This window comes from Rousettus aegyptiacus, unplaced genomic scaffold, assembly GCF_014176215.1.
Source record: "Rousettus aegyptiacus isolate mRouAeg1 unplaced genomic scaffold, mRouAeg1.p scaffold_m13_p_3, whole genome shotgun sequence".
Taxonomy (NCBI): domain Eukaryota; kingdom Metazoa; phylum Chordata; class Mammalia; order Chiroptera; family Pteropodidae; genus Rousettus; species Rousettus aegyptiacus.
In genome coordinates, this window is record NW_023416306.1 from 27,347,529 (window position 1) to 27,368,533 (window position 21,005).

The following is a 21,005-nucleotide window of genomic DNA, read 5'->3' on the forward strand; positions in this document are numbered from 1 at the left end:
ACCTGCCAAGTCCTGCTGACTCCATGAGATCCCAAATGCTGCCTTCTCTCCTCTCTCCCCTCTGCCACTCATTTACTTTTACTCTCACTTTTGCACCCACAAGATTATTCTTCCTAAATAATCTCTGACCGTGTTAATCTTTATTAAAAGCCTTCCATGCCTCACAGGGCACAGCCTGGCATTTTAGGAGCTCTGCCCCCAGGCCGTAACCTGTGTCTCCAGCTATTTCTCCTCATGCTGCTCCTCACACAGAAGGGAGACAAGCTGCTCTCCCACACACGCGTCCCAATTGCCAACCTTCCCAGCTGTTCTCATGGGGTCTTTTAAGTCATTTTTTCAATCATTTACTTATTCAATGAATATTTTTTGAGAACTTACTATGGGCCAAGTACTGTATTGGGAGCTAGGGATGCAGCTGTGAGCCAAACAATCAGAAGTCCCTTCCTGCAGAGAATTTACAATCTAGTGCAAGGAGGCAGTCAATAATCGACATGTAAAATAGGTAAATTATATAGTGTGTTAGAAAGTGGGGTTGCTATTCAAAAAGAAAAAAAGAAATAACAGGAATGTGAGGAAGGGAAGGAGGCTTGGAAATGCCGTTAGTGGAAGAGGAATAAGGAGGCGTTTTAAACAGGATGGCCAGAGGAGGCCTTGCTGGGAAGGTGACGTTTGAGAAAAGACTTGAAGGAATTGAGAGAGTGAGCCAGCAATGACTAGACTAAGAGCAATCCAGGCAGATGGGCAGCCAAAGCTTAGGGTAAGAACATCTGGAGCATTGGGGGTCGGGGGGGACTTGTACTTCTGGTCAAGATGGAGGAGTAACGGGGACCAGATTTATCCTCCCCTTTTAAGCAACTAAAAAACAAAAAAACTGTCAAATTTTGTGAAACAACAGTTTTCCGACATTGGACTACAGACAGCAGAGGACAGTGGCCCCTGAGAGAAGGGACACAAAGGATGTGAGCCCTGTAATGCCTCAGCTAACGGCCTGGAGACTTTCTACGCCACAGCACAGGAAGGAGGCGAGGGGCCCGAACAGAGCCCAGCAGTCTTGCCAAATTGAGTAGAAAGAGTTGAGAATTTTGGATTTAGAGAGACCAAGGAGGCTAAAATTTTCAGGCGGAATAACAGTCAGGAGAGAGCTGCATGGAGAGGCGAGAGCAGTGGGCAGCTGCGCAGGCTTCCCCTCAGGTCCTCAGCTCTGTACTCATCGGCACCTGCTGTGTAATGAGGAAATTACTCAAGACCAGGGAAAGAACCTGCAGAAAGGAACAAACAGAAGGATCCTGAGAGCAGGGCCAGGAATTGTTTACGTTCCCACCAACCAGCATGAGGAGACACTCAGAAGGATGTTGTCTCAGTGGTGGGGTAAAATTAACCCTAGACTAAAGATGGTATGTAACAGCTCCTGCCTTCGCTAGTCTATGCGAGCATCATCTTCTCTTATCTGCTCTCCTATTCTGCAAGTAGTCCTTAAGAAAGTCTCTTCCTTCGAACCATCCAGGGTAAATTCTCTGTCCTCCTGTGACCTCGTATTCGTTATTTGCTACTTCATAACAAATTATCCGGAAGTGTTGTAGCTTAAAGCAACAATGAACTTTTCTTACCTCATCTAGTTTCTATGGGTCAGGAAGTCAGGAGGGATTTAGCTGGAAGGTTCTGGCTTGGGGTCTCTCTTACGTAAGCAGGCAAGATGTCTGTGGGACTGCAGTTGCCCTAAGGCTTCCTGGGGCTGGAGATTTGCTTCCAAGATGGCTCACCCGCATGGCTGACAAGTTGATGCTGGCTGTTGGCAGAAGGACTCAGTTCCTTACCACGTGGACCTCTCCATAGGGTTTCTTGGGTGTCCTCATGACATAGTGACTGGCTTCCACCAGCATGAGTGATCTAAAAGAGAGCCAGGCTGAAGCTGCAATGTCTCTGCATCGTCTAGTCTTAAAAACCCCACTCTTCCATTTCTGTGGTATCCTCCTGTTATGGAGGCCAGCCTGATTCAGCATAGGAGGGGACTGTACAAAGGCGAGTTACCAGGAGGCGAGAATTACTGGGGTCATCTTAGAGCGTGGCTATCTCAGACCCTGACTGACATAATCTCTAAATTAAAATCAAGATACTACTCTTATCCACGAGGGGATCAGTTGCTGAGCAAGAAAAATAAATGCCTACGACAAAGTAGACAATTGTAAACCAGCTGCAAATCCTATAAATATAAAGAATTGTGACTCTCGAAGTCACCAGTGGGACCTATACATTGAGAAGGGGCCTTAAAAGAACCACTGCGTATGGGAGTGAGAAGCCCCTCAAGCTCAGGCCAGAGGTGGGAGGTGAGAAGAGAAACCCCATCTTACCCAAAGGGGTTCCTGGATCTGTCTCCCAACTTCAGCTGGCCCCACTGCAGCCTGGAAAACAATTTAAGACTCTTACTGTGTTTGCTCCTACTCCACTGCTAGCATCTCACAGCCTTCGTTCTGGTTTCTGCTGCTGGAAGTCATCTCCCGACTCTCATCAACCTGAGTCAACCAATCAGGCTATCAACACAGCAGCCCTTCTCTCCCTTTCTGTTTTCTCCTCTGCTAACTCCAGTCTCTTTCCTTCCCAGGAGAATTAATGAAAGATTTTTTAGTTGATGGAAGATTTTTAGGCTTAGCCCATGAAGCCGATAGTCCCCAGCCCCCACATGAGCCATCTGGGTTTCTAGTATGGAAGCCAAGCCGAGAGAGAGAGAGAGTGGATTCTCAATCAGCCATGCCAGGGACACCTGTCTGCCCTCCCTACCCACTGTTTTCAAGGTGGGAGGTAGGAGTGGTGACTCATCAGTACTCAGAGCTGAGGGCCATTAGGGCTGGGAGGAGCCTGAGAGCCGGTCAAATCAGTACCCCTTGCCCTTGCCCTGCTACATACATATGCACTCGTGTACACACACACACACACGCACACACACACACACACACACACACACGCAGATGCAAACACACACAAACCATTTTACAGATGAGGTAACCAAGACACATTCAAGATTCAAAGAGCCTCCTGCCCAACCCTAGCATCTCCTGTGTGTCCTGATGTCAGCCTTTGGGAGCTTGGAGAGGTTGTCAGGAGGCTCCATTCCTGAGTTGGATGCTCACAACTAACCAAAAGATTTCTTCCCATTCCCAGGGATTTGCACTCTCGTGGTCCTGCTTCAGCTGTATTGGTTCAGGATTCGGACCAGCTACAATCCCTCATGTTTCCCTCAGCTCTGGGCCACAGTTGATTACGACAGCCACAAAAACAAAAACAAACAAACCAATAAGTGCCCCCCTTCTATGAGGACTCGTGAGGGGTTCCAGTGAAGGTTTGAGAGACAGGCAAAGGGGCATTTGTACTGAGGAATGTCATCTGAATGACTTCAAGTTGGACATTTCTCTGGACCGAGTTCACCCTCAGCCACACCATCCTCTGTTAGGGGCCGCTCCGGTGGCCTTGCTCTGTCTCCTTCTCCTCTCAGGGCTTCTCTTTCTCTGCAGGAAAGCAACTCCCTCCTATTTTCTCCAGCAGAGTATCTGGCCTCTCTTGCATGCTGGGTCTACGCTGGGGGTCTTACCTTCCACCAAGAAGACTAGTCAAGGCTCCTTCATATGCGAGATCATTCTGAGCCTGGCTTTTGGATAAGGCCCCTTCTCAATGTACTTCATCTCCTGACACACTAGGAGTGACCGTGACCAAAGAGCTGAGGGGAAGGATCCCAGGCTAGAGTCCCAGCCGCCTACCTTCCGATACAGGGTCCCTTCTGAATCATCTTTCCGTGAGCTCCCAAACCCTGCCAGTTTTCCCTTTAATATTTCTCCATTCTGTGCCTTTTATTCTTCCTGCCTGGCCACCCTGCAGCCCAAGCCCTCTGGCCTCACACCTGGACTGTTGCTATACCAGCTGTTTTCTTTGAGCACTGCCCCACCCCTGGGTCAATCTGCAGCCCACCCCAGCTTAAAGAGAAGAGTCCAACAGATTGCAAATTGCATATCTCAGACTTTCAACTCGACTGGTCAGCAATTTGGTTTTCCTGGTGGAGACTAATCTATTTAACGAAAATAGAACATACAGTAAAGCAAAATTAAATATTTCTAATCGTGGGGATGCTTGCATCTGCAAATGACCAGGAAAGAAGGGAGGTTGGCAGAGGGTCATAAAGCCTGGAGGAGGCCTCGTGATTCATGGCTTCAGAGCTGCAAGACTCCCTTGGCTCGGCCCCCACCCAGGAATCTGGGTGAAGACCCCATCACCTTTGCAGCCAGCTCCCCTCTGCTGATTATGCAGGCGAGAACCGGTACCACGTGCATCCCTCTGCCCGCACTGGAAAGCCATGCGCAGCTTCTCTGCCTTCCTCAGCCCTCATGTCCCGGCTGTCCCGAAGCCCTGTCAATTCCACCTCCTTCCCATCTTCTGAATCACAGACTCCTCTCCATCCCTGTCACCCTCCTGTCTCCCTTGGGTTCCACAATAGCTTCTAACTGACTTCCTTGCCGCCAGTCTTGCCATTTTCCACACAGTAGTCAAAATAACTTTTTTGTTTGTTTGTTTGTTTGTTTGTTTGTTTTTAGCTTTATTGAGGTATCCTTGACAAATAGGAATTGTATACATTTAAGGAGTGCAACCTAGTGATTTGCTGTATGCATACATTGTGAAATGAGCACCACAGTCAGGTTAATTAATATACTTGTTACTTCACGGAGTTACCATTTCTTTCTCTATTTTTTATGATGGGGTGAGTACACTTTAGATCTGCCTACCCTCTTCGCAAGTTTCAAGTACACAACACAGTATTGTTAACTATGGTCACCGTGCTGTATGTTACATCTCCAGAACTTATTCATCCTGTATAACTGGAAGTTCGTACCCTTTGACCTACATCTCCCCATTTCACCCTCCCCCCAGCTCCTGGCAACCGCCATTCTACTCTCCACCTCTTTGAGTTTAGCTATGGTAGATTTCACATATAAGTGATGCCATAAAGTAGTTGTCTTTCTATATCTGGCTAATTTCACTCGGCATAATGTCCTCAGGTCCATCCATGTTGTCACAAATGGCAGGCTTTCCTTCTTTTTAAATGTTAGACTTGTTACCTCCTGGTTTACCACCCTTCTGTGGCCCCCATTTGGAACACGAGGTCCAGAGCCCTGCCTGATCTGGCTCCTGCCGTCCTTGCTTCCATCGGCCCCCAACCCCTTGCATACCACCCAGTGACCACCTTGCCCTTTCTTCTGGTCCTCCAAGAGCTATATTGCCTCTAAGCGTTTGCATATGCTGTTCCCTTGCCTAGAACATTCCCCTGCCTGGCTAACTCACTTTGGTTCTTCCCTGTCCCCTCCAAGCCATTCCCTTGGGAGAGAAGTGCCCTTCCCCTGTACTCTCACAACTCTCTATAACCACCCTCTCCTACCAGTTATCATACGGTCTTGTAATTATTTTTGAACCTGTCACCTCAATTAGCCTGGGAGCGCCTAGAAGACAAAGCTTTGGCTTAGCCCCGGGGTCTTGCATACGTACACTCCCCAGAGGAAGATCTCAACAAATACAGTATGTGGCAACTGCCCCCTCATTTTTTGTGTGAGGAAAGTGAGGCCCAGAGAGAGGAAGGAACATACTTATGAGACACAAGGAATCGATGACAAAACTGGTACCAAAACTTTGAATTTCCCATGATAAGCCCAGGGGACACAGACTTCCAATATCAGTATCCCCCAGGGGCATCTTGATGTCCTGACCTGTGATAACCTTTGGGCCTCCATGATAACCAGCTCCTCTGCCTTGGATACCGCTCATCTCTCAGTCCCTCTCACACCGTGGAGCTAACTGAGCACAGCTTTTGCCCAGTGTCCTTTCTCTCTCCCTCTCCTTCTTCGTAGGTCTTCCTGAGAGATCTTGCTCCAGTGGCCTCAGGGAACCTGTTTCATTCAGCTCAATTCAATGCAGTTTAACAAATGGTCCTGCACTCCGGCTCCCTCCCAGACCTTGAAGAGGAAAGAGCTCTTTCTTGCTCTGGGGGTGGGGGTGGGGTGTTCCATCCCAGCAAGAGGCAATTACAATATGCAGTTCGTGGTGGAGGAAGAAGCCATGAGCGCTCCCTGAGGTGGGGATAGGGCAAGTTCATGCTAACATCCATCAAGGACGTGAGTGGGGAAGGCCATTTTAATCGGGGCCTGACATGCGGGGCTTGTGCTGAGGACGTGTGTCCTCTAGGGACACGTGGTAGATAGAGAGGATTGGGGTTGTCAGAAAACCAGAAACTCAACTAGGCATTTCAATCAGAGGAGATTTAATATGGGGAATTGTTGAAGTAGGTGTTGGAAAAGAAAGAAGTATAAAAAGAACGCTGAGGCCGTCTGGAGATATCAACTGCTAAAAGAGACAGTTACCACCCCCAGGGCGAGAAGAACGAAAGGGAACAGCGAGGCTTCCAGAACCCAGGTCTCAGAGGAGAAGGCCCACACAGCTAGCATTCAGGCATCCGAGGAGGGGCACTGAGGTGCCGTTGGCACCTCTGAGGCACTGTAGTAGGACCAGTGCTGGAAGTGTTGAAAGAAGCTGGAGGCAGGACCCTGATGCCATGGGAACAGGGGTGCCTGAGTCCTCCCCTCCTCCTGCTTTCCACTCTCCCTCAGTCTCCTCCTGGCAGAACCTAAAGGAAAGGGAGTCTCAGAGACGTGGCTTTCAGAGTCCCAGACCCAGCATCCCAGAGCAGGGTGGAGAAGAGCATTTTGGGAGCTGAGACAATAGGTATTTAATCAGAACAAGCTCCTCTCCAGCTGTTCCCACTCTGACTTGAAGTCCCCTTTCCCATTTCCAAGAAGAGACTCTAACCCACCCTTTGCAAAGTAGAAACAGCATTTTGCATTCCCCTTCACATTTCTAATACAGAAGCCAGGAAGGACTGTCTTGGTCACTGGAGTGCTGGAGCTGCCTGAGAACAGATACCTGAGGGAGCCGAAGGCCCATTGTTAAATTATCGGGAATTAGTGATTCTTTTGTTAAATGACTGATAGCTTGAAATCTGCTTGGTGGGAATATTCACACCAAGCAAATTGGCCAACATTACAAATCAGAGACCCCCACTTTTTCCCCCAAATGTGAGTGGTCATACATTTACCAATGTATCCCTGACTAGCTACCTCCTCTCCTCCCCCACCTGCCCCCCACTTTACCCCTGCTCCCTCTTGGCTCTCATCCCCTGCAAAGAGCTCGTTTTCTGATCAGTGACTGGTCCTTGGAAAGGGATGCAAGATAGTATGCGGTTAGAAGCATGAGTTTGAAGTCAGATACCTCTGGGGGGAGTCCCAGTTCTTCTGCCTCCTAGTTATGTGACCCTAGGCAAATCTCTTAACCTCTCAGCTCCTCAGTTTCCTCCTCTATAAAAAAAGGAGATAATAATAATACATAATTCATCCCATTGGGGTTATTGTTGGGAATTTATTAGTCAAAGAGAACTCCAGAAAAAAACCTTAGATAACATACACAAATGTTTCAGAGGAGCTAAAAGAACAACTTAAAGAATCTCATCTCCGCATGTTCTGCAGAGGGAAACCTAAGAACAAAGGTGAAAAGGGACTCGTCCCAGGTTGCCTTCCTCAAAAATGGTAGCGCGCAGCCTGAACCTGCATCTCCGGCGCCTTGTTCATTGCTCTCTCCCTTCTTCTGAGCGGAGGGGGAAATGTGCTTATGCTTGCACAGATCTCTGGCTCTTACTCAGGAAAACTCGAAGCTGTCAGGAAAAATTAATCTATTCCAAGAGAGAGTATTATTTTGTTGGTGATGATTTTGCTATTTTTGCCTGTATAAAAATGTGCCTCCTTATAACATCCTTTCAAAAAAAAAAAAGTTTTTAATAAAGTTTTCCTGTTGTTAAAATAATACATGCTCACTATGGGATATTGGGAAATATTGAAAAGTTTTTAAAAAGCCATAATCACACAATCCAGGAGCAGCCAGCGTTAACTTTTCGACTTTGTGGGAGTGATTTTTACATAATTGTGAACATACCGTATGTATTATTTTTATCCTGTCTCTTTTACTTACATAATGGTATTAGTTAGGATAAAAAATACTCGCTGCTGCAACAAAGATATCTCAGAATCCTCGTGGATGAACACAGTAAACATTTATTTTTCTCTTATGCAAAGTCCAAAGTAGATGTTTCTTTTTGGTGGAGAGCCTTTCCACGTGATGGTTCATGGACCCAGGCTCCTCTGTCCGGTACCCTCGCTGTTCCTTAGGCCCCGGAGCTCTCCAATAGATCCTGTTACTCTAGTTAGCAGATGGGGGAAGTGAGGGATCGTGAAGGGTCTTGTGAGAGGTTTTCATGGGCCCAACCTGGAATACTCCATGGCGCTTCTACTCACATCCCATTGGCTAGAACTGTCACATGGCTACACCAAACTATAAGGGAGGCTGGAAAATGCAGTCTAACCACGTGCCCGGGAGAAAAGGAAATGGATTTGGTGAACAGCTAGACAGTGTCTGGCACAATCAGAATATCGCTTTTTCCAATCTTGTATACCTTTCGTAATACGATGTTCAAGTCTGTATAACTTGGATCAAGTCACCCCTTGTTTAAAACCAGCAGTGGCTCCCCTTGCATTCAAAATTAAATCCAGAGTCCTTGACAGAGCCTATACCATTCTGCATGACCTTGCACCTGTTCACCTTGCCAATTACATTCTATGCTCATCTCAATTCTTACTTTTAGCTCCACAGCCATTGTTTCAGCTCTTGCAATTTCTTCATATCTTTCTTGCCTCAGAACCTTTGTGCACGTAGTTCCGTTTTCCTAAGACACTCTCCCCTCACGCTTAGCTAACTCCTTCAGGTCTCAGTGCAATGCCGCATCGTCCAGAAAAGCCCTCTTTGACCACCAGTCTCAATCGAGGTCTTACTGTAGTTCTCTCTCATAGCACCTTGCTCTGTTCTTTTCCTTCATATCACTTATTATAGTCTATAATTATATATCCGTCGGTGTATTTGTCGTTTAATGTCTGTATCTCCCATCAGACTGCAAGCTCCGTGTAATCTAGGACCATGTTAATTTTGCCCACTTTTTATTTGATGCTTGCCTATCACGTGCCTAGCACATGTAATGTGTTCAGCAGTGCTGGTTTATTAAATGCATGTGTCATAATATTTCATCATGTGTCTATCACAGTTTACTTCACTATTGCCTTATGTCTTGGACATTGCCTTCATTTCTGGAATTTTGCTATTCTAAACTAGGCTGATCCTGTATTATTACTGAAAAGAAAGAGAGGGGTTGGTCCCACCACTCCTAGGCCAGCCAGCCAGCCATCTTCTCTCGATCCCCACTCCTCTCCACTGCACCCAGCCCTGCCTTAGGCCACCACTTGCTTTGTGGCTAGTCACCACCTGAACCCTTTGGGCCTTCAGATCATAGCCTTGCAGAAGGATGCTCCTCCATTTATTGCCCACCAGAAGAATGGTGGTAGTGGGGCAGACCACACTTCTCATCCTGCCCCTCCTCTTAATTCCCCGCAAACCCACTGCTCATGACTCAGTGTATAGATCAAACTCTCCTCAAGGCTTGGGCCTATTAAAAGAAATTTCAACATAAGAAAATATGTTAAATAGTATACAACATGTGATTTGTCCAATAGCCCAAGGGGACATGCAGAAAACAGAATACTTTTTCCCTTGGCAGAACATGTGTATAGATGTACCCAATTGTTTGGCATTTCTCTTTTAAGTCCTGCTATCCTTTAGGAAACAGAAGGTACCTTCTTTTACAAGCCTACATGATAAGGATCTCTACCCTTTATGGAAAATCCGACCAGCAATCTATCCTCAGTTTTTCTCAAAGTCCCCATTATTCATTTGTGATCAGCATTGTCCTGGGTAGAGGGCTAGCAGCAGAATGGTCCAGGTAGGCTTGGATGATCCACACAGATAGCAATGAACTTCCCCATCTGGGAAGCCAACCAGGGTTCCTCATCACTCTCCCATCTCCTTAGAGATTTTGCTGTTTGCCTGACATGTCAGGGTACATCTTGTTTCCCCACAGCATAAATCAAACCCTCAGATGAGGATGCATGCTCATACCTTCCAAAGACAAAAACAACTTCCCAGAGATGAAAGTGCAATTAAAGTCATTTTAAGGAAGGAGATTGTTCCCTAAATGCACACTGATCTGCAGAGATTGTGACCCACAGTGGGCCCAGAGCTCCAGGTGATTAGGCTGAGCCAATTGAGTCTTCACTCTGTCTAGCCTCCAGCTGTAACCGGACATCATATCATTTCTAGGCAAGGCATCTCTGCCCTATGCTATGAAATTGAAAGAGACCAACGTAGGACTTAGCCCATACAATTCATAAACTGTCATTGAAGTAAATTTTACTCATGCTTAGTAGTGAAACATTAAAGATGAACAATGGAAACAATTAATTTTTCTAAGAGACCGATGAATCCTACTGGCTACTAAAATCCTTTTGAGTACATTTTACTCTCCACCAATTTTTCTGGGGATTCCGAATGGACAGCAGGCGGGATTTTGCTAACTCAGATGACTTGGAAGAATTATGAGTTACCCTTTATTGTACACCAGCCCTGAGTTATGCTCTTTTCATAATTGTCTCCTTTACTTCTCACAAATAACCCTGAGAAGCAGGTATTGTTCTTAATATTTTTCAGATAGGAGAATTGCTGCTCAGAAACGCACAGTGACTGTCCAAGGTCACACCGATGGCAATATTTACTCTTGTCTGGTGAATGCTGAAACTTAGGTTTTTTTCCATGTGTTATCTTACGCATTCTGAAGAGTTTTCTGAAAAAGAAAATGCAGCTTTATGGCTCCCAATTCAACCTGAACTATTAGTTTGGATTGGCTTTTATGAAACAGACTTTTTTCTTTGACATTAGCAACATCTCGTTTCAGGAAAACAAAAATCCTTATAAATTATCCACTTGGACTTTTACCTCCATTATTTCGTTTTCATTCCGAATGAGCTCCATGGTCATTCGTATAAACTCCTCCGAAGTTAAAATCCATTATCAATCAGCATACAGTCTAGAAAATAGAAACCACTTGAGGCATTTCAGAGGGAGATTTAATACAGAGACCTGGTTACGACTTTGTTGGAAGGAATGGAGGAACAAAACAGGTGGGTGCTGTCACCGGAGATAAGTATTTACAGACACGCCAATGCCCTTGGGCCGTAGGAACAAGGTCACCATTGTCTCTGAAATGCCTCAAGTGCTTTCTGCTGACTGCTGGCTGATTGATAATGGATTCTAACTTCCCAGAAGTTTATAAGAATGACCACTCCTCTGATTTGGGATGCAAATAAAATAATGGGGGCCCAAGTACACCGGCCTCTGAGGCTCCCTCCTGCCATTGCTGTGTCTGCCGCTCTGGGAACCCCACCAGTGGCCACCGAGCAGGCAGACAGGAGCACCACACTGACTGCAGGGCTGTTAGGATCCACAGACACCTGCAGTCAGAGCTCCTGCTGCTACAACCAAAGCAGAAAAAAAATAGCTTTTCCCTTATGCATACTTTCTAATCTCTCATGAATGCTTCTCATTAGCAGAACCTAAATGGAAACCAGCTGGCAGGGGATTCTGGGAAATGTGGTTTCCGGGCTTTGGGCCCCTGCAACATAGAGGAGGATGTAGAAAAGTGAATGTGGACTCTGAGCCAACAGGCAGACTCCAGCCCCAGCCAGAGTTACCAAACTCCATTGCTTTGGAATTTAATGCATCACATGGAATGATCTCAAACAGATGTGATGATCTTCATTTACAGCCCTGGGATCACACACAGCACACAGCAGAAGCTTAAAGAGAGTCGTGGCATTTATATATACATAAGGAATATGTATATGGGGAGGAGAGCAAAAAAAAAAAGAAAACTCCCTGCTCAGGCTGGGATGTAAGAAATCAAAGCTGGCCCAGCTAGCCTGGCTGAACTGCCTGGCCATGGTGAAGCTAGAGCAGTCTTCGCTCAGAATCCACTGCTCTTGTTCTCACTGACTGCCTCATCACTCGGCCCTCTTCGGGTTGCAGGAAAGACATAGTCCCAATGACCTTCGATGGCAGGTATCTTAGGTGGGGTTTATCAGGGAGCCATCTCGGGAACAAAACCTGGAAGGGAAGAAGTGACATGGGATCAAGCAGAGGGACAAGTCGGAATGTGATGCAGCTGTAATCATGGCCTCAGCCACCCCATGGGAACCTCTGGGTCCCATGGTCCTTCACGATTGTCCCGAATTGAGGTTCAGAGGGGCAAGAACTGTATCCCTTTACATTGGCCATTGGATGTAGGCTGGCACTGAGGAAAGGCGTAACCTTGATTGACATGGCTCTCTGGATGCAGGGCAAGGTGCTGGCAGCTGAGGAGTCGAGTGCCTCCATCCTGATGGGGGTGTCCGACGGCACATCCAGGGCCCAGAAGGGCAGAGTAGAGTGGAGGTCCTCTGCTTCTCAGGCCACAGTTCTCAGCCACCTTAGGGGTGCACTCTGAGTTGGTGAGAGAAGGCATCTGGCCACCACCCTAGCCTCAGGCTCTGACACCTTACACCTGGATTATCGGCTGCCACACCCTCCAGTTTCTCTGCTTCCTTATTTGCCAAGTTACCATCCATTCTCTCTATCCAATAGCCAGAGCGCCCTCCTGAAATATCAACTCAGATCATGGGGCTTATTTGTGTAACCTCCCTACCCGGAGGCTCTTGGCTGCACTCCAGAGCCCCGTCAGGGCCTCAGGGTCAAATGTGATCTGGCCCCACTTAGTGCCCCACCCCTTCCTGTGCCCCACCTGAGGGCCTTTGCCCTACCCTGGCTTCTCCCTTTGCCTGGAGTATCTCCTCCTTGCCATGCGGGCCTCAGCTCTTATATCTCCTCTGCAGTGAGGTCTTTCCCGACTATGCAATAGATTCGCTCCCCTCTCCCAGCCTCTCCCTTTTTATTTTCTTAACAGCACTCTTCACTAACTAAAATTATCTAATTCATTCATTGGCAAATTTGTCTTGTCTGTCCCTCTTAATCAAATATAAAGCTTTCCAAGAGCAGAAATCAGCACCAAGAAGAGTAACCAGCCCAGGGTGGTAAATATTTGTGGATGTCCACCTTCTAATATGGAGGACACCTACTGGGCAGAATTTCATGAAAATCCCATGATAGTATGTGGTGTTCTTCATGTCCGGTATATCAAGGCAGGGACGGTGGTCCTATCCAGTCGGCCACAGCCAGGGTAGCAGAGCTGGCTTCCTGGGTCAAATCCAGGTCCAGTGGTAACTCCTTCAGGAAACGATGACATGACGTATCTTCTTCAGAAGGGGGCTTCACAGAGCTCCCTGGCTTCTTCTCTGGTGCAGCCCCTCAGTATGGTCAGCTACCCATCCCTGCGTGCATCATGACCCGGTAGATGCACAACCCATGGTAGAGCACACAGTGTGGTCCAGGAACTCAGTCACCTGGGGGCTGATGTTTCGGAAACGTGAGGACACCTCGGATCAAAGCCCAGCAGTTTCCCGCTTTGCCAGATGAAATGTGGGCAATCTCTTTCCAAGGGTTGAAAAACTTCCTGGTGCTTAAGATCTTTTTTATTTCAGCTATTAAATGTTTTTAAATAAAAATTATTATCGTCATTTACTGAGTGCCTACAGTAGACCAGGTGCTATGGTAGGTCCATAAGTCAGGTGTTCAGAAACTTGCCTCAGACACTGGCCTCCTTCCACTGGGCTACCTGAGAAATTAAAGAGCAGGGAGGAGCCGCTGTTAGTAAAACAATGATTATGAGTGAAATAAAATATGAAAGGTCTTACTTCAAAGATGGACTAATTAGTTCTGTTTAAAAAGAAAAAGGGGGTCCAAGGTTTGAATACTATTCTTTTTAATTTAACTAATAAGGATTCTGCACATTTTGTCCACATTTTATACCTTAGAAGCCTTTGGAATTCTTCAAAGCTTGGCAGGAAATGGGTGAATTCATTAGAGTTTGACCTTTGTCAAGCAAAGAAATGTCCTATTTGTGGACCATGTCTGCATCTGTCCTACCCATGCAGAGTGGTCCATTTGCATAAAAGTGAGCCTTTTGGAAGACGTTCTGTGTTCTTCAATCATCCCTAGAAATAAAATCACAGCTCCTGTGTCACCTTACACTGAAGTGTTTTCACACGCCAGGGAATTGCTTACCGTCACCTAAATATAGAATTCGGTGGGCGTTAGTTTCAAACTGATACTACTCACAGCTGTCTTCAGAATTTCAAAAAGGTGTCAAAGTGGCCTTAGAAGGTGTTTCTTGTTCTGAGAACAAGTTGAGTGATTCTCTGTGCCAAAAGCCACACGCCTCAGACTTTGGGTTTCCACCAAGAGAAGACACTTTTTTGGCACTTTCTCCTAAGAACTGAGTGGAATCTGAACGTCTGTGCTATTACCTACTATTACCTAAGCGCATAACTATGAGAGTAAGGCAGTGTACCTTTGCGATTATTTTTTTTCCTAATTTTACATTAATGGAAATATAGGGAGGAATTTATTTCTGGATCAGAAACAACATGCTATAGTGAAACAGCGTGAGTATTAAAATCAAACTCAGAGCTGGATTCCAGCAGCCTCACCTACAATGGCCTTATATCGAGCATATAGCTTCTCTTGGACTCAGTTTCTTGATCTCGAAAATCAGGATGATTCTCCTTTCCACTCAAGCTTGTCATAAGATTCGTTGATATAACTGTGTCAATTTCCTTGCATGTTTGCAGAATTTTAGGTGGACTGTAAATTGGCAAGAGAGATCACACCCCTTCTTTATGTTCTCAGTGTATTTAGCTCAGCATATGAGGAGCCTGGTATCAACCAGCAGGGCAGATGCAGCAGATGATACTGTCTTTAATGCCTAGGGTCCCTAATGAGGGGTGTTTAGCTGCCTGTGACCCTAGTCAGGTCTCGCTGGCTCAAGAAGCTTAATTTTGTACTGAATCATAGCCCCATTATAATTGGGGCTGATGTCACCACTCAGAAAGAGCTTACAAAAACATTCTCTGTCCTTAATAAGAAATACTAACTGACCTCTGGCCCCTTTTTGGTCTTCAAGCCAAACAGCCTCTGCAAAGCCACACATCTTTATGGGAAGGTCACAGGAGCATAGTCAAGGCCAGGCTACACCGGCCTCACCTCTGTCTGTCTAGCACCTGGGAGACCTTGTCCCAGAATGACACAGGACACGCAGGCGTTTAATAAATAGCCCTGATGATAATGATGATGCATATCTCGGCTTTAATTCACATGTGTTAGTTCCATTATTGATTTTATGCTCCTCAAATTAACCAGATAAAGTCACAACCAGTATAAAAACATTAGTCTAATTTTACATCTGTGGTCTAGTGGGAGTCTATTTTTTCTCCAATATTAATAATTGCATTATATAATTAATGAATTTCAGTTGAGATCAGTAGCGTCTGGGCTAATATGGCATTTCCCTTTTGTTCTTGTTTGTTTTGTTTCGTTTTTAGGGTCAAGTTGTGTTCCGGAATGGGGAGAGAATGGGGACCATTAAATTTACTCAATTTCAAGGTAGGCTGTTTGATGCTTGTTCTTTCTTTTCAGTTGATCAAGTGTATATTCAGGGATGTCGTGTTTATACAATAAAATACATCAAAACAAATGGAAATATGATGTTCCCAATAAGAGAAATCAAAGTCAGTAGAAAAACTTCTCTGTGAAAACATTGGCTTCAACTTATTCAGAATATTTTTTCCCAACCGCATTACTTCTCAGGCCTATTCAGTCTTCCACATGACTCCAAAAGACTTGTGAAAGTAGAGGGGTATGTGGTAGTTAAGTCATTTCCAGTGTTCTGAGAAACCTTGCATTATTTTAGTTTTCGATTATAGAAATTTTCAATAACTCTAAAGTTGGGAGAATGGCATAGGGAAGCCATCTACCCGTCATCCAGCTTCAGCCATTATCAACATTTTGCCAATCTCGCTTTATCTTGACTCATCCTACCACCTTCCCCCCACCTTTTTTTTTTTTTGCCGTAATGTTTTAAAGCAGCTCCCAGACATTACCTCATTTCAATCTCTAAATACTACAGTATGCATTTCTACTAGATAAAGACTTTTAAGAACATAACTACAATACTATTATTGCACCTAAAACATATAACAACAATTCTTAATATCCTTTCATTCCTAGTCTACGTTGGTCCTCCAATTATCTCAAAAATGTCTCCACAATTGGTTTGTCGGGGAATCCACACAAGGTCCACTCTTTGCATTTGGTTAATGTGTCTGTACAGTTTCTTTAAATCTGTAATCACCCCACACACACTATTTACAGGCCATTTATTCTTTTAGAGTCCAGGTCATTTGTTGGATTTTTCTGCTTTGAGACTTGGAAGGGGCCTCAGAGATCATCCAGACCAAGTTTCTCATGCAATAAGGAGGAAACAGAGGCCCAGTGAGGGGCAGTGGCTTGTCAGTGCCCACAGGGCATCCGTGAGAAGCAGGGATGGACACTCCTCCAAGCGGACACCTCACTTCAGCTCAGTATGGTCATTAGCAGGGTTGTGAACCAATAATCAATGTTAGCCAATATGTCAGTGTTGACATAGTCATCAGTGCAGTGTTTCTCAGCATCTGGATGTTTCTGAAAGCCATGCCTTCTACGTCAACTCACTTCGAGCAGATCCCAAAGTCATCCCGGGGAAAGCAAGGAATGAATCGAGTTACTCAGATTCATTCAGACAAATCCTCACCGGATTCAGATCAATCAGGAGAGGTGTTCTTGGGTACTATCGCTCTATAATGCAGTCTTGTAGATTTACCCATTTGTCTTCCCGGGGCAGGTAATTGAAACGCATGTCAGCTCTCTGGAGTGTACAAAAGATGTAATTTTAGGCAAACGTAATTATTTTCCCATTTGTTAAGTCTTACTTCTTCATTGGTTGAACAAAGTAAGCATCTTGGCAAAGATACTTACTTTTTTTTTTTTCTTTTGAGTGATTGCAACTAAATTCTCTTGTCACATTTCCAGTTCTCAAATTATATCATTCTAGGAGAATATTTTGTAAAATATTGATTGGCCAATCACAGCTACAAATGCATGCCAATTTTATTGCCTTTTTTCTTTTTTCCATGTTAGGATTAGACACCAACTCCAATGACTGGTTTTAGGCATTTATAAGGAAAGCAGTGTAGCAAACAGTAGTTCAGAGGTAGGTTAGACCCACCTGAGCTCAAGTTGCTATAGAACATCAGGCAAGTAAGTGACTTCACCTCTGTGAGCCTGGATGTCCTCATCTATCAAATAAGAATATAATCCTACCGAGCTTAGGATGTGGAAAGAACTAGGTAAGATAACACAGAGAAATATGAGTATGTGCATATATTTCTTGCCCAGCAGGTAATAGCAGTTATGATTAGCACTTTGACAAGAATTATGATACTTCTGGGGCAAATCCAGATTCTCACGGTGTGTCGAAACCCTCAGGTGCCTTTCTGACTGCCTACCTCCATAGCCGCTCCTTACGCTTAATGGTATGTAAGATGTCTGATGGAGCAGGGCCTTAGAGGTGATCTCATCCCACTACCTCATGATATCAATGAGGGAACCGAGGCCCAGGGAAGGGAGGTATCCCCCAGGGACACACAGCTGATCAGCGCCACTGCCGGCTTACACACACACACACACACACACACACACACACACGCCCGAGTGTTCTCCCTCCGCCATGTTTGTGTCCAGCTTTTATTGACTGTCAGAGCTGGACCTGGCAGATACTCCTGTTTACATGTTTTTAAAACAGACATTGATCCTGTCGACAGAGGGATGCTGTGCTCAGGGCATGTTCTCATCAGCACAATAGTCAGTTATCCAAATCCATAGGGTCTCAGAGGTGCCTTGTCTGCCAGGGTAGAGGGGGATTGAATTATCGAATAAGCTAAGATGTAAGGGCTTCCAGTTATCATCTCATTTCACAGAAGGCAAACTGAGGTCCAGACAGGAAACCGGCCTTGCGTGGGGTGGGCCCTGACTCACTGTGGGATAGTGAGTTCATACTTTCTCTTCTCTGGGATCACGATTTTCCTCCAAGAGAGACTGGTCCAGACTCTCTCTTCGGGGACCTTGCAGGAATTTACCCAGTTTACCCAGAGTGTGGGCCTGGCCCCCACCCTGGGGTTACCAGCTCCTAAATTGCCTCATGCCATTCACCTTCAAAAAAGCTTCTAATGGGGTGACCATGTTGCTGTGTACCATGCCTGCCTGCTCGCTCTCTCTCTCTCTCTCTCCCTCCCTCCTTCCCTCCCTCCCACTTGTCTCCTGCCCTCTTATTTAGAGGGGACACTGGGCAGCAGAGCTCACAACAGAGCTGATTCACAAATAGCCAGCCACAGCAGTGGGGTCTTTGCAAGATCTGCTCCTGGACGAGTCACTTTATCTCGCTAAGCTTCAGTCTTCTCTGGACAATGGGATGCACTGATACCAGCCCTGTCTGCCTCCTGGTGCTGGTTTAAGGGCCAAATGAGTTTTTGCTCTATAAACTCTCTAGTGCTGGGAAGCTAGTCACATTGCTAGCTTGCTGCCTGACTCCTGGAAGGCTCTTGGTAAATGCTTACTGAATTTATTAGTGATAAGGTTTGTGGAAATTTGACTATCTTCATTTATACGTGGTTTCCTGCAATTTAAGTCAAAGCAGAATATTCGGTAAATAACAGTTAGCCTTGACAACAGAAATATAAACTGAAGCTAATTCACAATGGTGGTCATTGTTTTTCCAGGCTTGGGACTATCTTTTTGCAAACTTAAGAATGCTAGATAAACAGAATTATTCTAAAATAATGTGCCAGAACTAACCCCATAGTCTATCTTGAGACTGAAGGATTTTGAATCCAGAGAGGTTTCAGAACCCTAAGAATGGTCTTCCTCATTCCAAGTTTCCTTACATTTACTCCACTTCCAAGGGCTCCCAGAGCCCTTACCTTCATCAGGACAGTCCTGGAGGGTAGATATGGTAGATGCTATCCGTGGCCTGAGCAGCCACAGTTCCAGAAAAAGCATCTTATTAACAGCATTTGCAACTCTCCCCTGCTCAAGGAGCAGGTCAGATGTCCAGGGAATTAATGCTTTCCAGGGGCAGCCCTGAGCCAGGGGTGGATGAGAAGTGGAGGATAAATTCCCCTTGGGTAAAAACTCCCAAGAATTCAAGGTACGTTCTACTCGGTGCCCAGATGTCAGCTGAGGGCTTTCCAAAAACTTGCTCATTAATGTGCCTTGTACTGGCTCCCTTCCCTTCTCTGTCTCACCTTTCTGCATCCCTGCCAGTGTGTCCTAGGCTCACCTTCCAAATAAATTACGTACCTTCTTACCCTCGTCTGAGGCGCTATTCTCATCATGGCGGTAGGCACAACAGGTAGGTATTAACATCCCATTGGCCACACACCTTGGGTATAGTGGGGCTAGCCTAAACCCCTTTCAACTCCAAGTTCACAGCACCTCCCCCATGCCATCACTGACTTCCATTAAGCCACGTGTTGGTAGGATGAATGCTAGGGAATTGGCTTTTTTTTTTTTTTTTCTTAAGAGAAGAAAGAATCCATGTTACTGCTGAAGTCTAAACATGGCTCAGAATTTGCAGCAGGGAAGGAAGTTGAGTGAAGCCATGATTAGAGCCTTGTTTATGCTGTTCTTCGTGAAATCTCAGCATCTGTGCTCCAACTCACCGTCCCTGCCTTCATTAGGCCTGTTTGTAAGAATCTCGGTGAATGATGATGTGCTCGAATTTCACACTGCTTCTGTGCAACATAATGGACTCAGACTTTGGAGTTTTATATTTCAGCACCTGATTCAAAGGGACGGGGTCTTCTATCACTCTAACAACATAATTGTCATTCAGAACGTACCTAGTGAAATATAGTCTTCTCCCCATTTGCAGACATTAATTACCGTTTGGTCTTCGCGGTACCAGATACGGTTCTATTCAGTACGAATTTCCTGAGCATCTGGCCAGGCGCTTTCCCAAGTTCTCTGGGGGAAGCCACATTGAATGAGTGATGGTCCCTGCCCCCTCCCCTACAGGGGCCTCATAATCTCTCTGACTGAGTGCCAGTGCCTATGAAAGCAGGAAGATAATTTCCCAAAACCTACTAGAAAACTTTAGAAGCAAGTTTGACCCTATTTGAAACTCTCAAGGCTGATTTTTCATATCCTTTTCCTCTGTCAAGGTGGGTGTTGTAGCTCACTTCACCAAGCCCTGGGTCTGGAAAGGACAGTTTGTCAACTGCCACTCACCCTGCGTGGAGACATAGTCCACCAAACTTCAGGATACACAGGCAGGGGGGGTGGGTCAGCATGAATGGAAGGGCTCATGTGAATGTGGGTTCTTTCAGACTGAGAGCCTGACCCTGACCATGGCACCTCCCAGCCCTCATGATCCAGGTCTTACCTTTTAGAAGATGGCTTATAAGGCAGAACTATTTAACAGCCCCTGTGTTTCATTGAGCTTTCGACTCTCCTTGCTGAAGGGAGCCCTAAGTCTCTTTTATGGCATTACCTCTGCGTGAATGCCTCCAGTGATGGAGAACTCATCTTCTATCATGTAGAAAGTACACGAGCTTTGAAGCGGGCATGTCTAATTGTTACTAGCTAGGCACTCAGGCTTAATTTCTCTGACCCATCATTTCACCATTTATTTAAAAATAGTAAAATGAAAGGCGATCGTTTTCCTTGCCTTGAGAGCGATGGTAAGAATTCAATGTCATGCTGTGAATGTTCCCGGCTTGGTGACTGTCACAGAGAAGGATTATGGCAGCTGTTGGCCTTTTTCTTCTCTCCTGGGCACTTTCGACAATTACCCCAGATTTACCCTCTTCCAGAATTTCTTGAGAAAAGTACAATCTTGCTTCCTTAGGGCACACTCCACACACCATACAATGTTATATCATCGGTCATAAAAGCCCCTTTCGTTCATTTGTTTATACTCTTATTTCCCTCATTTATTTTCACACCTCACTCCCACCTCTCCCAAT

The 21,005-nt window shown here is 45.7% G+C and overlaps 1 protein-coding gene across 1 annotated transcript in view; it reads left to right on the top strand.

Annotated features, from left to right (window-relative positions):
* GABBR2 (gamma-aminobutyric acid type B receptor subunit 2) overlaps positions 1–21,005 on the top strand; it is a 328,955-nt gene that overhangs the window by 216,310 nt on the left and 91,640 nt on the right. Inside the window, exon 8 of the mRNA XM_016146294.2 lies at positions 15,489–15,549. Coding sequence (XP_016001780.2) covers positions 15,489–15,549 — 61 coding nt within the window. The remainder of the gene's footprint in view (positions 1–15,488; positions 15,550–21,005) is intronic.